Genomic DNA, 17,744 nt, shown 5'->3' with positions numbered 1-17,744 from the left:
AACAAACCATCCCAATGTGTAGAAAGAATAGTAAATATGGCAGGCGACCAGCTTCGCTAAGCAGTGAAATCCTTGCTGACCTTAAACGCAAAAAAGAAGCTTACAAGAAGTGGAAGATTGGTCAAATGACCAGGGAGGAGTATAAAAATATTGCTCAGGCGTGCAGGAGTGAAATCAGGAAGGCCAAATCACACTTGGAGTTGCAGTTAGCAAGAGATGTTAAGAGTAACAAGAAGGGTTTCTTCAGGTATGTTAGCAACAAGAAGAAAATCAAGGAAAGTGTGGGCCCCTTACTGAATGAGGGAGGCAACCTAGTGACCGAGGATGTGGAAAAAGCTAATGTACTCAATGATTTTTTTGCCTCTGTCTTCACGCACAAGGTCAGCTCCCAGATTGCTGCACTGGGCAGTACAGCATGGGGAGAAGGTGACCAACCCTCTGTGGAGAAAGAAGTGGTTCGGGACTATTTAGAAAAACTAGACATGCACAAGTCCATGGGGCCGGATGCGCTGCATCCGAGGGTGCTAAAGGAGATGGCGGGTGAGATTGCAGAGCCATTAGCCATTATTTTTGAAAACTCATGGCGATCAGGGGAGGTCCCAGATGACTGGAAAAAGGCTAATGTAGTGCCCATCTTTTAAAAAGGGAAGAAGGAGGATCCGGGGAACTACAGGCCAGTCAGCCTCACCTCAGTCCCTGGAAAAATCATGGAGCAGGTCCTCAAGGAATCAATTATGAAACATTTAGAGGAGAGGAAAGTGATCAGGAACAGTCAGCATGGATTCACGAAGGGGAAGTCGTGCCTGACTAACCTAATTGCCTTCTATGATGAGATAACTGGCTCTGTGGATGAGGGGAAAGCAGTGGATGTGTTATTCCTTGACTTTAGCAAAGCTTTTGATACGGTCTCCCACAGTATTCTTGCCGCCAAGTTAAAGAAGTATGGGCTGGATGAATGGACTGTAAGGTGGATAGAAAGCTGGCTAGATCGTCGGGCTCAACGGGTAGTGATCAATGGCTCCATGTCTAGTTGGCAGCCGGTTTCAAGCGGAGTGCCCCAAGGGTCGGTCCTGGGGCCGGTTTTGTTTAATGTCTTTATTAATGATCTGGAGGATGGTGTGGACTGCACTCTCAGCAAGTTTGCAGATGACACTAAACTAGGAGGCGTGGTAGATACACTAGAGGGTAGGGATCGGATACAGAGGGACCTAGACAAATTAGAGGATTGGGCCGAAAAAAACCTGATGAGGTTCAACAAGGACGGAAGAATCCCATGCACTGCTACAGACTAGGGACCGAATGGCTAGGTAGCAGTTCTGCAGAAAAGGACCTAGGGGTCACAGTGGACGAGAAGCTGGATATGAGTCAACAGTGTGCCCTTGTTGCCAAGAAGGCTAACGGCATTTTGGGCTGTATAAGTAGGGGCATTGCCAGCAGATCGAGGAACGTGATCGTTCCCCTTTATTCGACATTGGTGAGGCCTCATCTGGAATACTGTGTCCAGTTTTGGGCCCCACACTACAAGAAGGATGTGGAGAAATTGGAAAGAGTCCAGCGGAGGGCAACAAAAATGATTAGGGGTCTGGAGCACATGACTTATGAGGAGAGGCTGAGGGAACTGGGATTGTTTAGTCTCCAGAAGAGAAGAATGAGGGGGGATTTGATAGCAGCCTTCAACTACCTGAAGGGGGGTTCCAAAGAGGATGGAGCTCGGCTGTTCTCAGTGGTGGCAGATGATAGAACAAGGAGCAATGGTCTCAAGTTGCAGTGGGGGAGGTCCAGGTTGGATATCTGTAAAAACTATTTCACTAGGAGGGTGGTGAAACACTGGAATGCGTTACCTAGGGAGGTGGTGGAATCTCCTTCCTTGGAGGTTTTTAAGGCCCGGCTTGACAAAGCCCTGGCTGGGATGATTTAGCTGGGAATTGGTCCTGCTTTGAGCAGGGGGTTGGACTAGATGACCTCTTGAGGTCCCTTCCAACTCTGATATTCTATGATTCTATGATTCTATGATCATTAGCACTCTTTGTTTGGCTTGTTAGCTAGTTCTTGAGCCTGTTTAACATTTTTTGAAATTGGTTTTCACTCTAGGTTTTGGATCTGCACCTCGCCTAACTACAGAACATCAGCAGAATAATTCAATCACTCTGAGATGTACGTCCCAAGGGTGGTACCCACAACCTGAAGTACGCTGGACTGACAGCACAGAACAAAACATATCTGCTATGGCTGAAACAAGAATCCAAAAAGATGTGACAGATCTGTATCAAATCAAGAGTACACTCAGGGTAGCAGATACTGCTTCTGACACTATCTCTTGCATTATAATAAACCCCTTGCTGAAGAGGCACCGCAAAAAAGTTATTGCAATTTCTGGTAAGAGATGTTGTACCGTCAAAGCAAATATTCCTGCTCTTACTTACAAAATAAGACTAAACACACCTGCCTCTGGCCAACCATGCCATTCAAGGCTTGCCTACACGGAGCACAAATACACATTAGTGGGGTGTGATTTCTAAAGTGCATTAAAGGGTTGCATATTAATTAGTCCATGTAGACCTGAGCTGGTGCTCACTAAAGTTTCCCAGGTCTCTTTTACCATATTATTGTTTGAAACAAATAATATGATAAGCCAAAACCAAACCAGAACCTAAATCAATATGGAACCAGATTGCTGGCACTTAAAATTAAAAAGGTCTAAATAATAAGATGGGTGAACTAGAGTGCCTCATATTAAATGAGGATATTGAAATAATAGGCATCACAGAAATCTGGTGCAATGAGGAAAATTAATGGGACACAGTAATACCAGGGTATAAAATATATCAGAAGGACAGAACAGGTTGTGCTGGTGGGGGAGTGGCATTATATGTGAAAGAAAGCCTAGCACCAAATGAAGTAAAAAGCTTAAATGAACCAAACTGTTCCATAGAATCTCTATGGATAGTAATTCCATGCTCTAATAATAAGAATATAGCAGTAGGGATATATTATCAACCACCTAACCAGGATGGTGATAGTGATTGTGAAATGCTCAGGGAGATTAGAAGGGCTATTAAAATAAAAAACTCAATAATAATGGTGGATTTCAACTATCCCCATATTGACTGGGTACATATCACCTCAGGAAGGGATGCTGAGATAAAGTTTATTGACACCTTAAATGATTGCTTCTTAGAGCAGCTGGTCCTGGAACCCACAAGAGGAGAGGCAATTCTTGATTTAGTCAGAAGTGGAGCACAGGATCAGATCCAAGAGGTGAATATAGCTGGACCGCTTGGTAATAGTGACCATAATATAATTAAATTTATCATCCCTGTGGTGGCGAAAACTCCACAGTGGCCTAACACTGTAGCATTAAATTTCAGAAAGGGAAACTACACAAAAGTGAGGAGGTTAGTGAAACAGAAATTAAAAGGTACAGTACCAAATGTAAAATCCCTGAAAGCTGCATGGAAACTTTTTAAAGACACCATAATAGAAGCTCAACTTAAATGTATACCCCAAATTAAAAAACATAGTAAGAGAAACAAAAAAGAGCCACCATGGCTAAACAACAAAGTAAAAGAAGCAGTGGGAGGCAAAAAGGCATCATTTAAAAAGTGGAAGATAAATCCTAATGAGGAAAATAGAAAGGAGCATAAACTCGGGCAAATGAAGTGTAAAAATACAATTAGAAAGACCAAAAAAGAATTTGAAGAACAGCTAGCCAAAGACTCAAATGTAATAGCAAAAACATTTTTAAGTACATCAGAAGCAGAAAGCCTGTTGAACAACCAGTGGGGCCAAAGGACAATCGAGATGCTAAAGGATCAGTTAAGGACGATAAGGTCATTGCGGAGGAATTAAATGAATTCTTTGCATCGGTCTTCACTGTTGAGGATGTGAGGGAGAATCCCAAACCTGAGCCATGCTTTTTGGGTGACAGATCTGAGAAACTGTCCCAGATTGAGGTGTCATTAGAGGATGTTTTGGAACAAATTGGTAAACTAAACAGTAATAAGTCTCCATGACCTGATGGTATTCACACAAGAGTTCTGAAGGAACTCAAATGTGAAATTGCATGACTACGAACTGTCATCTGTAGCCTATCATTTAAATCAGCTTCTGTACCAAATGACTGGAGGATAGCTAATACAATGCCAATCTCCAGCAGTGACCCTAGCAATCACAGGCCTGTAAGCCTCACTTCAGTACTGGGCAAATTGGTTGAAACAATCGTCAAGAACAAAATTGTCAGACGCATAGATGAACATAATTTCTTGGGAAATAGTCAATGTGTTTTTTATAAAGGGAAATCATGCCTCACCAATCTACTAGAATTCCTTGAGGGGGTCAACAAGCAAACAAAGGCGATCCAGTGGATATAGTATATTTAAATTTTCAGAAAGCCTTTGACAAGGTCCCTCACCAAAGGCCCTCAAGCAAAATAAGCAGTCATGGGATAAGAGGTTCTCTCATGGATTGGTAACTGGTTAAAAGATAGGAAAGAAATTGTATGAATAAATCGTCAGTTTTCAGAATGGAGAGAGGTAAATAGTGGTGTCCCCCAGGGATCTGTACTGGCCCCGGTCCTATTTAATATATTCATAAATGATCTGGGAAAAAGGAGTAAACAGTGAGGTGGCAAAATTTGCAGATGATACAAAACTACTCAAGATAGTGAAGTCCCAGGCAGACTGCGAAGAGCTACAAAAGCATCTCTCAAAACTGGGTGACTGGGCAACAAAATGGCAGATGAAATTTAATGTTGATAAATGCAAAGTAATGCACATTGGAAAACATAATCTTAACTGTACATATACAATGATGGGGTCTAAATTAGCTGTTACCACTCAAGAAAGAGATCTTGGAGTCATTCATAGAATCATAGAATATCAGGTTTGGAAGGGACATCAGGAGGTGATCTAGTCCAACTCCCTGCTCAAAGCAGGACCAATCCCCAACTAAATCATCCCAGCCAGGGCTTTGGCAAGCCTGACCTTAAAAACTTCTAAGGAAGGAGATTCCACCACCTCCCTAGGTAACCCATTCCAGTGCTTCACCACCCTCCTAGTGAAAATGTTTTTCCTAATATCCAACTTAAACCTCTCCCACTGCAACTTGAGACCATTACTCCTTGTTCTGTCATGTGCTACCACTAAGAACAGTCTAGATCCATCCTTTTGGGAACCCCCTTTCAGATAGTTGAAAGCAGCTATCAAATCCCCGTCCCCCCATTCTTCTGCAAAGTAAACAATACTAGTTCCCTCAGCCTTGCCTCATAAGTCATGTGCATCCTTCTTGTAGTATGGGGCCCAAAACTGGACACAGTACTCCAGATGAGGCCTCTCCAATGTTTAATAGAGGGGAATGATCACGTCCTCAATCTGCGGGCAATGCCCCTACTTATACATCCCTAAATGCCATTAGCCTTCTTGGGAACAAGGGCACACTGTTGACTCATATCCAGCTTCTCGTCCACTGTAACCCCTAGGTCCTTTTCTACAGAACTGCTGCCTAGCCGTTTGGTTCCTAGTCTGTAGCGGTGCATGGGATTCTTCCATCCTAAGTGCAGGTCTCTGCACTTGTCTGTGTTGAACCTTTTTCTTTTGGCCCAATCCTCTAATTTGTCTAGGTCCCTCTGTATCCTATCCCTACCCTCCAGCATATCTACCATCCCTCCTAATTTAGGTTCATCTGCAAATTTGCTGAGGGTACAATCCATGCCATCTTCGAGATCATTAATGAAGATATTAAACAAAACCAGCCCCAGGACTGACCCTTGGAGTACTTCTCTTGATACCGGCTGCCAACTAGACTGTTTTCTATCCACCTTATAGTCCATTCATCCAGCCCATACTTCTTTAATTTGCTGGCCAGAATACTGTGGATGACCGTATCAAAAGCTTTGCTAAAATCAAGGAATAACACGTCCACTGCATTCCCCTTTTCATTGTGGATAGTTCTCTGAAATCATCCACTCAATATGCAGTGGCAGTCAAAAAAGCGAACAGAATGTTGGAAATCATCAAGAAAGAGATACATAATAAGATAGATAATATCATTTTGCCTCTATATAAATCCATGTTACCCCCACACCTTGAATACTGCGTGCAGACTTGGTCGCCCCATTTCAAAAAAGATATATTGGAATTGGAAAAGTTTCAGAAAAGGGGCAACAAAAATGATTAGGGATATGGAACAGCTTCCATATGAGGAGAGATTAATAAGACTGGGACTCTTCAGCTTGGAAAAGAGGTGACTAAGGGGGGATATGATAGAGGTCTGTAAAATTATGACTGGTATAGAGAAAGTAAATAAGGAAGTGTTATTTACTCCTTTTCATAATACAAAAACAAGGGGCTACCAAATGAAAGTAATAGGTAGCATGTTTAAAACAACCACAAGTATTTTTTTGCGCAACGCACTGTCAACCTCTGGAACTCCTTGCCAGAGAGTATTGTGAAGACAAATACTATAATGGGGTTCAAAAGGGAGATAGATAAATTCATGGAGGATAGGTCCATCAATGGCTATTAGCCAGGATGGGCAGGAATGGTGTCCCTAGCCTCTGTTTGCCAGAAGCTGGGATTGGGTGACAGGGTATGGATCATTTGATGAGAACCTGTCTGTTCATTCCCTTTGGGGCACCTGTCATTGGCTGCTGTCAGAGGACAGGATACTGGGCTTGATGGACTTTTGCTCTGACCCAGTATGACCGTTCTTATGTTCGTATGTTAACAGTAATTCAGGAAAGCACACTAGGGAACTTTTAGTGTGCATTGTCAAGGTCTACACAGACCAATTAATGCACAACACATTGGTGCATTTTATTAATCACTCTCCCGTAGTGCGCATTACCCCACAGTGTAGACAAGCCTTTGCTGCAGCATAGTGAAGACCTGTACCACTCGGCATTTCTTTTCAAATACTATTTTTGAGATCATCACAGAGGTAAAAGATAGTATAGCTCTGATTGTTTTTTTACTTATCTCTGTGTATATTAGGAGTGAATCCCCTGAAGCTATTGAATTTACACTATTATAAAAAGATTATACATAAGAGGAGAAGTAGGGCTGTCCTCTTTTCATTCACTCTCTCTTACACATTAATATGAGTCATTATGTGCTGGTTCAATTATAACTCCCTGAACATTTTTCAGGTTTCTTTGATGTGGAGGCAGAACATGACATCATTACCGCTGTAATTGGAGAAAATGCCATTCTTCCCTGCCGGCTGATTACAAAACATCTGCCCCCAAGCATGGAGCTGCAATGGAGGAAAGTTGGACCTGGGAAGGATAAGACAATCTATCTCTACATCTATGATGAAAGCAGCCCCCTGGTTAATTCTTATCCACAAGATGACAAATGCTCAATGGGTTATTTGTCTCCAAATGGAGTCAACAGCAGGGAATGGCTCAGGAAGAAATATGAAAAAAAGGCAGAAGTTTTTAAAGGAAAGGAGTTTGGGAAAGGAAATATTTCTCTGAAACTGAACAATATTCAGGAGGAAGATGAAGGGAAATACGTATGTTCTGCCACAGCCAACTCATTTCACAGAGAGATCATCATTGATGTCTTAGTTATAGGTAAGAAAGGCCTAGAATTGGAGAAAGCAGATTTATCAAACTCTATTATTCTGTCTCCCCAGGAGCCAGCGCAGGCTTGTCCCTTTTCCACAGCACATTTTATTGCTTTATCTATTATTGTTTTAAAACTCCCAAATAATGGAGTTTCCACTTCTTCCATTGGATAGCTATTAGATGGTCTAATGCATGTCACTGTGAGATCAGTTTCCTGATTTCAGAAGTGATTTCAGACTCTCTGTTGTTAGAAGGGATACCAATAATAATCACTCTCCCCTTTATTTGCTTTTAAAATACCAATTCTTGAAGCTGTATTATTAAATCTATCTTCTAAAAATTAAAGTGATGTTAGAATGTAATTTAAACTACTTTTTAATAAGCCCTTTTGAAGCATTCTTAATTTTACAACAGAGTTTGTTAGCATCCTAAGAACAGGAGAACCTTGAGCCATAATGACATAGAATCAAAGAAATGTGGGGCTGGAAGGGACCTCTAGAACTTTGTGATAGTTATTATAATTAATGGAGATATCCCATCTCCTAGAACTGGAAGGGACCTTGAAAGGTCATCGAGTCCAGCCCCCTGCCTTCACTAGCAGGACCAAGTACTGATTTTGCCCCAGATCCCTAAATGGCCCCCTCATGAATTGAGCTCACAACTCTGGGTTTAGCAGGCCAATGCTCAAACCGCTGAGCTATCCCTCCCTCTTCGGGGCAACAATTTGTTTACAACAGAGAACAGATGTTTTTCTTTCCACACTTAGATTGAAAAAAATACTTTTTATTCCATAAGGATAAAATTTTCAAAAGTGGCAAAATGATTTGGGATCTTGACTCCCATTTTCAAAAGTTACTGAGTTGTTGTCTACACAGAAAAACTCTGGAAAATTAATTTGAATTAACTGAAGTTTCAATGTAAAGTGGATTAGTTAAATTTCATTAACCCCCTGTGTGGACATCCTTATTCAGATTTTAAGTTGCCTGAATTTGATTTGTGAACTAAGCTAAATCAAATTAAGGCCTCTTTAATTCTGAATAAGAATGTCCACATGTGTTTACTGTGGTTTAACTAATCCATTTTAAAAGTTGATCCAGAATTACTTTCCTGAGTGTCCCCCTGGAGAAAAGTCCTTAGATACTTTGAAGACTAAGTCCCATTAACTTTCCAGGAAACTTAGATTAGGTCTACACTACAGATCTACATCAGTATAACAATGTCACACAGGGGTATTGAAAATCCACACCCCTGAGCGACGTAGTTATACTGACTTAACACCTAGTGTAGAAAATATGTGGGTGTTTTTTTCATTTTGCTAGAGCTCCCAGCTCCCTTAAAAGGGAGGAGTACCTCCACTTGATTGCAGCCTGGGTTCAGAATGAAACCTGTCACTGGCAGCAGGGGAATTCCCAGGGCCAGTGCAAGGATGTTTCGCGCCCTAGGTGAAACTTCCACCTTGCGCCCTCCCCAGCTCCCCTCCCCGTGGCAACTCCCCACCCCATCTCCGCCCTGAGGTGTCCCCCCGCAGCAGCTCCCCCCCCGCCTGTGACAGCTCCCCGTCCTCCCTCTGCCCTAAGGCGCCTCCCCTGTGCCAGCTTCCCACCCCCCCTCTGCCCTGAGGCTCCCCACCCCCTCCACGGCAGCTCTCCCCCCGGCCCGGGGAGCCGTGCGGCAGCTCCCCAACCCAGCTCACCTGTGCTCCACCTCTTCCCCGCGCACGCCATCGCTGCTCCACTTCTCCCGCCTCCCAGGCTTGCGGTGCCAATCAGCTGTTTGGCGCCGCAAGCCTGGGAGGGAGAGAAGCAGAGCGGGGCGGTATGCTCGGGGAGGAGGTGGAGCAGAGGTGAGCTGGGGTGGGGAGTGGTTCCCCTGTGTGCTGCCCCCCCCCTTACTTGCTGCAGGCAGCCCTACCCGTGCCCCCCTGCCCCAGCTCACCTCCACTCCACCACCACCCCGGAGCACACTTTTGTCCACCCCCAACCACTTGGAGCCCTAGGCAGCTGCCTAGTTTGCCTAGTGGTTGCACCGGCCCTGGGAATTCCCCATCCCCTGCAGTCCCTGACTCCCAGCCAATTTTGTTGTGCCACACAGGAGTTAGAGGCTCCTTCAGTCCCCCCTGCTGCAGAGATAGCTCTCTGAGGGAAATGCCAACATTGTATTTCATGTAGTCTCCTTCCCCTCCCTTTCCCCCGCCTTGTGGCTTAAGCCTCCTATGTGCAGCTTGCTAATCGAGTGGCTTGTCTTCCCTCCTGGCATGCACTGGGTCCTGGGTTCTTTATTTCAGTGCCCTATTCTTGGGACATACAGATGCTGTCTCTTTGGAAAATGACTAATGCTACTTATCTATTTACAAGAAATATAACCCAGCACCTGAACAACACAATAATTTAATGTTCCTGCCCCTTTTGCCTCCCCTGTCGGTGGCCCTGCTGGTACGGACCGCCGACGGGGGGAAGGAGCAGCAATGTTAAAGTGGTCCTTTGCCGCGGCAGTGCTTTGAGGATTCCCCCACCCCCTGTCGGCGGCCCTGCCGGTACGGATCCTACTGGCAGGGCTGCCAACAGGGGAGGCAAAAGGGGCAGGGACATTAAAGTGCTGCGCTTTAATGTGGGCTGGGTATGGGTCGGTGTAGGTTCTTATGGAGTACCGGCCCATATTGGCTCACTTTCACCCCTGAACCAGCGAAGCAACATAAGAACGGCCATATTGTGTCAGACCAATAATCCATCCAGCCCAGTATCCTGTCTTGTGACAGTGGCCGGTGCCTGATACATCAGAGGGAATGAACAGAACAGGGCAGTTTATCTAATGATCCATTCCCTGACATCCAGTCCCAGCTTCTGATAGTCAGAGGCTTACGGACACCAAGTGCACTGGCTTGCATCCCTGACCATCTTGGCTAATAACCATTGAAAGAGCTATCTTCCATAAACTTATCTCTTTTTTTTTTTGAACCCCATTATATTTTTGGCCTTTACAGCATACTTTGGCAACGAGTTCACAGGTTGACTGTGCATTCTGGGAAGCAGTACTTCCTTTTGTTTGTTTTAAACCCACTGCCTATTAATTTCATTGGGTGACTCCTGTTTATTGTGTTATGTGAAAGGGTAAATAATGCTTCCTTATTTACTTTCTTCAGCAATTCATGATTTTATAGACTTCTATCGTATCCCACCTTAGTCGTCTCTTTTCTAAGCTGAACAGTCCAAGTCTTCTTAATCTCTCCTCATACGGAAGCTGTTCTGTACCTCTAATCATTTTTTGTTGCCCTTCTGTCTACTTCTTCCAATTCTAATATATCTTTTTTTGAGATAGGGTGACCAGAACTGCAAACAGTATTCAAGATGTGGAAGTACCATAGATTTATATAGTGGCATTATGATATTTTCTTATTATTATCTATTCCTTGCCTAATGATTCCTAACATTCTGTTGGCTGTTTTTACTGCCACTGCACATTGAGTGGATGTTTTCTGAGAACTATCCACAATGACACCAAGATCTCTTTCTTGAGTTGAAACAGCTAATTTAAACCCCACCAGTTTGTATGTGTATTTGGGATTATGTTTTCCAATGTTCATTACTTTTCATTTATCAACCTTGAATTTCATCTGCCAATTTGTTGCCTACTCACCCAGCTGTGTCAGATCCCTTTGTAATTGGGCTATTGGGTATTGTGTGCAGACCTGAGCCTGTTTGCCACCTCTAACTAAGGCTATGAGATCAGGCCCCCTGGCAGGATAGACAGGGAGACGCCTATTTTGTGAATACCAGTTTGCAGCCACTGGGGATTACACGTGAGTGAGACCTCTGAGCTGCTCATTAGCTGTGGAGCTGCATCAGGGTTTAGTTGGCTTTGTGCCTGCTGACCAGAGAAACGTAGACACCATGCGGACTTCGGTCACCTACGGGGTTAGTTGGTAGTTGAGATTTGGGTTTGAGAATGTCATTGATGCCTCAATGCTGGATTTAGGCACCTTGAGATGGCTACGGTCTTCTGTGAATCTGGTGTCAAGTGACTGATTCAGAATCCACTGAAGTGAATGGAAAGTCTCCCATTGACTTCAGTGAATTTGGATCTGGTCCTGCACTGATTTTGTATCACTATAACATGTATGAGGGAGAGGTTTCCTGTGTCTTCCTTGAGGCCTCTCTCTTCTGGGACAGAATCACATGTGCAAATCCTTGTGTCTGTTTCATAGGACAAAACCAAGGGGAAAACCTGAACTTTACAATCAAACATTTGAAGGTATATCAAGTTGTGCTCTTGCCAGAGAATTATAATTACGTAATCAAGGGCCCAGTTTTTCTCCCAATAAAATCAATGAAAAGATTTACATGAGAAGGAGCAGGATTTGGCTCCTCATCAGATCATACAGTGAATATAATGAAACGCGTTTGTGTCTTTGAGAACAGGGGCTGCTAACAGGGAATTTCGAGAGGGAGTTCTCCAGGTGAAGGAGGAGAAAATACAGGACCCTTGGGGTAAGTGTCTGTCTGTAGTGTGTGTTTGTGTTTCAGGGGTTACTTGCTGTGTGCTGAGCTTGTGCTTGTCTGTTTGTTTGTTTGTTTGTTTGTTTAAAGGACCGTGTGCTGTAGCCAGCAGTTGGAAGCTGTGAGCTTCTAACCAAGGTTTGAAATCTAGAAGCCTCTCTTCATTAGCCTTAGTCAGAGGGCGGGGCTATCAGGAAGGCCAGGGCTTTATAAAGCAGTGAGCAAGTGACCAGGGAGCTTTGCGAATAGGGGCCACTAACAGGGAGTTTCGAGAGGGAGTTGGAAGGGGAGTGGGAAGGGGGCAAAGTACACTTGCAATTCTTTAAAACCTTTAACTTAAACTATAATCAAAACTTCATGATTTAAACAATAACCCTATCATTAACCTAGGTAGCTGTAGGAGAGAATGCAAGCAGAAGCCCAGCAGCAGATTGGGGGCTATCCAGTTTATTGTGCCAAGTGCAGCATATATGATTACCTGCTCTGTGGGCGGGTGGCATATGTGTGCTTTCAGTGCAAGGAGCTCCTGGCCCTCAGAGACCAAGTGCAGGCTTTGGAGGCCATGGTGGCAGAACTGGAGGAGCTAAGGGAGGCAGAGAGGTATGTTGATGAGGCTTTCCGGGACACCGTAGATTTGTCCCACCTCCAGTTGGACAGCCCCTGCGTTATTAAGGAGGATGAAAGGCTCAGGAATGAGAGCAGTCAACGAGAGCAGAGGGAAACCTTCCCATAGTTGGGACCCTCCTTCCTGATGATGTTGGGGTATCCTCTCGCACTGAGGTTACCTCTCTGGGGGAGGCAACTTCAGTCATTAGGAAAAGGCAGGTGTTAGTAATGGGAGATTTGATCATTAGAAACATAGATAGCTGGGTTTGTGATCACCGGGAGAACCGCATGGTGACTTGCCTGCCTGGTGCACAGTTTGCGGATCTCTCGAGGCATCTAGATAGATTTCTGTGTAGTGCTGGGGTGGAGCCAGTGGTCGTGGTACATGTAGGTACCAATGAAATAGGGAGGGGTAGGAGAGATGTCCTAGAAGCCAAATTTAGGCTGCCAGGAAAGAGACTGAAATCCAGGACCTCTATGGTGGCATTCTCAGAAATGCTTCCAGTTCCATGCGCAGGGCCAGGTAGGCACGCAGAGCTTCAGAATCTCAATGCGTGGATGAGACGATGGTGTAGAGAGGAGGGGTTTAGATTTATTAGGAACTGGGGAAACTATTGGGATAGGGGGAGCCTATACAGGAAGGATGGGCTCCACCTAAACCAAAGTGAATCCAGACTTCTGGCACTTAACATTGAGAAGGTTGCAGAGCAGTTTTTCAGAGATGGGGGCAAAGCCGATTGCTGCAGCGGAGCCTATGGATCGGACAGAGACTTCTCTTAGAGGAAAGTCTATTGATAGAGATTCTCTAGGTTTTAGTCAGGAGGAGAGGATGGAAGAGGATAAAGTAGGGGCCACATCAGACAAAAAACATTCACATAAAAAGGAATCTGACACATCAGAAAAGGGCAGACAAATAAACAGTGACAAGTTTTTTAAGTGCTTGTACTCAAATGCTAGAAGTCTAAATAATAAGATGGGTGAACTAGAGTGCCTCGTGTTAAAGGAGGATATTGATATAATAGGCATCACAGAAACCTGGTGGAGTGAGGACAATCAATGGGACACAATCATTCCGGGGTACAAAATATATCGGAAGGACAGAACAGGTCGTGTGGGGTGGGGAGTGGCACTATATGTGAAAGAAAATGTAGAATCAAATGCAGTAAAAATCTTATATGAATCCACATGTTCCATAGAATCTCTATGGATAATAATTCCATGCTCCAATAAGAATATAACAATAGGGATTTATTATCAACCACCTGACCAGGACAGTGATAGTGAGGATGAAATGCTAAGGGAGATTAGAGAGGCTATCAAAATAAATAACTCAATAATAGTGGGGGATTTCAATTATCCCCATATTGACTGGGTACATGTCACCTCAGGACGAAATGTGAGACAACATTTCTCGATACTTTAAATACAACTTCTTGGAGCAGCTGGTACCGGAACCCACAAGGGGAGAGGCAATTCTCAATTTAATCCTGAGTGGAGCACTGGATCTGGTCCAAGAGGTAACTGTAACTGGACCGCTTGGAAATAGTGACCATAATATAATAACATTTAACATTCCTGTGGTGGGAAGAACACCTGAACAGCTCAACATTGTGGCATTTAATTTCAGAAAGCGGAACTGTGCAAAAATTAGGAGATTAGTTAAACAGAAATTAAAAGGTACAGTGAAATCCCTGCAAGCTGCATGGAAACTTTTCAAAGACACCATAATAGAGGCCCAACTTAAATGTATACCCCAAATTAAGAAACACAGTAAAATAATTAAAAATGAGCCACCATGTAACAACCATGTAAAAGAAGCTGTGAGAGATAAAAAGGCATCTTTTAAAAAGTGGAAGTCAAATCCTAGTGAGGTAAATAGAAAGGCACATAAACACTGCCAAATTAAGTGTAAAAATGTAATAAGAAAAGCCAAAGAGGAGTCTGAAGAACTGCTAGCTAAAAACTCAAAAGGTAATAACAAAATGTTTTTTAAGTACATTAGAAGCAGGAAGCCTGCTAAACAATCAGTGGGGCCCCTGGACGATCGAGATACAAAAGGAGCTCTTAAAGATGATAAAGTCATTGGGGAGAAACTAAATGAACTCTTTGCTTCAGTCTTCACGGCTGAGGATGTTAGGGAGATTCCCAAACCTGAGCTGTCCTTTGTAGGTGACAAATCTAAGGAATTGTCACAGATCGAAGTGTCACTAGAGGAGGTTTTGGAATTAATTGATATACTTAACAGTAATTAGTCACCGGGACCAGATGGCATTCACCCAAGAGTTCTGAAAGAACCCCAATGTGAAATTGAGGAACTATTAACTATGGTTTGTAACCTGTCCTTTAAATAGGCTTTTGTACCCAATGACTGGAAGATAGCTAATGTAATGCCAATATTTAAAAAGGGCTCTAGAAGTGATCCTGGCAATTACAGACCGGTAAGTCTAACACCAGTACCGGGCAAATTAGTTGAAACAATGGTAAAGAATAAAATTGTCAGACGCATAGGAGAACATGGAGACGCATTGGAGAAATGGTCTGAGTTAAACAGGATGAAGTTTAACAAAGACAAATGCAAAGTGCTCCACTTAGGAAGAAAAAATCAGTTTCACACACACAGAATGGGAAGAGACTGTCTAGGAAGGAGTACGGCAGAAAGGGATCTAGGGGTCATAGTGGACCACAAGCTAAATATGAGCCAACGGTGTGATGCTTTTGCAAAAAAAGCAAACATGATTCTGGGATGTATTAACAGGTGTGTTGTGAGCAAGACACGAGAAGTCGTTCCTCCACTCTACTCTGCTCTGGTTAGGCCTCAGCTGGAGTATTGTGTCCAGTTCTGAGCACCGCATTTCAAGAAAGATGTGGAGAAATTGGAAAGGGTCCAGAGAACAGCAGCAAGAATGATTAAAGGTCTTGAGAACATGACCTATGAAGGAAGGCTGAAAGAATTGGGTTTGTTTGGTTTGAAAAAGAGAAGACTGAGAGGGGACATGATAGCAGTTTTCAGGTATCTAAAGGGTGTCATAAGGAGGAGGGAGAAAACTTGTTCATCTTAGCCTCTCAGGATGGAACAAGAAGCAATGGGCTTAAACTGCAGCAAGGGAGGTCTAGGTTGGACATTAGGAAAAAGTTCCTAACTGTCAGGGTGGTTAAACACTGGAATAAATTGCCTAGGGAGGTTGTGGAATCTCCATCTCTGGAGATATTTAAGAGTAGGTTAGATAAATGTCTATCAGGGATGGTCTAGACAGTATTTGGTCCTGCCATGTGGGCAGGGGACTGGATTTGATGACCTCTTGAGGTCCCTTCCAGTCCTAGAATCTATGAATCTATAAACATAACTTGTTGGGCAAAAGTCAACATGGTTTTTGTAAAGGGAAATCATGTTTTAGTAAGATATTAGATTTTTGCCCCAGGTCCCTAAATGGCCCCCTCAGGGATTGAACTCACCAGCCTGGATTCAACAGCCCACTGCTCAAACCACTGATCTATCCCTGACCTAAAGTGGTTGATAAACAAGTGGACAAGGGGGATCCAGTGGACATAGTGTACTTAGATTTCCAGAAAGCCTTTGACAAGGTTCCTCACCAAAGGCTCTTATGTAAATTAAATTGAAAATGGAATAAAAGGGAAGATCCTTTCATGGATTGAGAACTAGTTAAAAGACAAGGAACAAAGGGTAAGAATAAATGGTAAATTTTCAGAATGGAGAGAGGGAACTAGTGGTGTTCCCCAAGGGTCAGTCCTAGAACCAATCCTATTCAACTTATTCATAAATGATCTGGAGAAAAGGGTAAACCGTGACGTGGCAAAGTTTGCCGATGATACTAAACTGCTCAAGATAGTTAAGACCAAAGCAGACTGTGAAGAACTTCAAAAAGATCTCACAAAACTAAGTGATTGGGCAACAAAATGGCAAATGAAATTTAATGTGGATAAATGTAAAGTAATGCACATTGGAAAAAATAACCCCAACTATACATACAATACGATGTGGGCTAATTTAGCTACAACAAGTCAGGAAAGAGATCTTGGAGTCATTGTGGATAGTTCTCTGAAGACATCCATGCAGTGTGCAGTGGCAGTCAAAAAAGCAAACAGCATGTTAGGATTCATTAAAAAAGGGATAGAGAATAAGACAGAGATTATTATAGTGCCCTTATATAAATCCATGGTATGCCTGCATCTTGAATACTGAGTACAGATGTGATTTTCTCAGCTCAAAAAAGATATACTGGCATTAGAAAAGATTCAGAGAAGGGCAACTAAAATGATTAGGGGTTTGGAAAGGGTCCCATATGAGGAGAGATTAAAGAGGCTAGGACTTTTCAGCTTGGAAAAGAGGAGACTAAGGGGGGATATGATAGAGATATATAAAATCATGTGTGATGTGGAGAAAGTGAATAAGGAAAAGTTATTTACTTGTTCCCATAATATAAGAACTAAAGGCCACCAAATGAAATTAATGGGCAGCAGGTTTAAAACAAATAAAACCCCCAGCACACAGTCAACCTGTTGAACTCCTTACCTGAGGAGATTTTGAATGCTAGGACTATAACAGGGTTTAAAAGAGAACTAGATAAATTCATGGAGGTTAAGTCCATTAATGGCTATTAGCCAGGATGGGTAAGGAATGGTGTCCCTAGCCTCTGTTTGTCAGAGGGTGGAGATGGATGGCAGGAGAGAGATCACTTGATCATTACCTGTTAGGTTCACTCCCTCTAGGGCACCTGGCATTGGCCACTGTCAGTAGACAGGATACTGGGCTGGATGGACCTTTGGTCTGACGAGGAGGGCCATTCTTATGTTTTTTTTCCCCCAGATCAACCAGGGGACAACAAACATAAGTTTTCTCTGATGGCTGCAGTTTGAAGGGGGAAGGGCCTGATATTTCCCCAGTGAGGGAAGTGTGGTAGGCAGGGTCCTTTCAACTGAGTTGGGGATCAGGACCTTTGAGCTTTTGCAGCAAGGGGGAGGAAGGTACATATTTGCCATTGCAATTCAAGACAGTTTGGACTTTTTCACTGGAAGGTTGTGTCTCTCCTTGGTCAGGGTGAGGATTTCAGAACAGGACT

General features: G+C 43.4%; 1 protein-coding gene across 1 annotated transcript in view; it reads left to right on the top strand.

Moving 5' to 3' along the window:
- The window catches only part of LOC128826342 (butyrophilin-like protein 2), a 251,399-nt gene extending 240,823 nt beyond the window's left edge, over positions 1-10,576 (top strand). The window contains exons 5-7 of the mRNA XM_054009588.1: positions 2,092-2,376; positions 7,145-7,573; positions 10,548-10,576. Coding sequence (XP_053865563.1) covers positions 2,092-2,376; positions 7,145-7,573; positions 10,548-10,576 — 743 coding nt within the window. The remainder of the gene's footprint in view (positions 1-2,091; positions 2,377-7,144; positions 7,574-10,547) is intronic.
- The last annotated feature ends 7,168 nt before the right edge of the window (positions 10,577-17,744 follow it).

Source organism: Malaclemys terrapin, chromosome 20 (genome assembly GCF_027887155.1).
Source record: "Malaclemys terrapin pileata isolate rMalTer1 chromosome 20, rMalTer1.hap1, whole genome shotgun sequence".
NCBI classification, from domain to species: domain Eukaryota; kingdom Metazoa; phylum Chordata; order Testudines; family Emydidae; genus Malaclemys; species Malaclemys terrapin.
The sequence above is the reverse complement of the archived record's forward strand: the minus strand, read 5'-3'. Positions and strand labels throughout refer to the sequence as shown.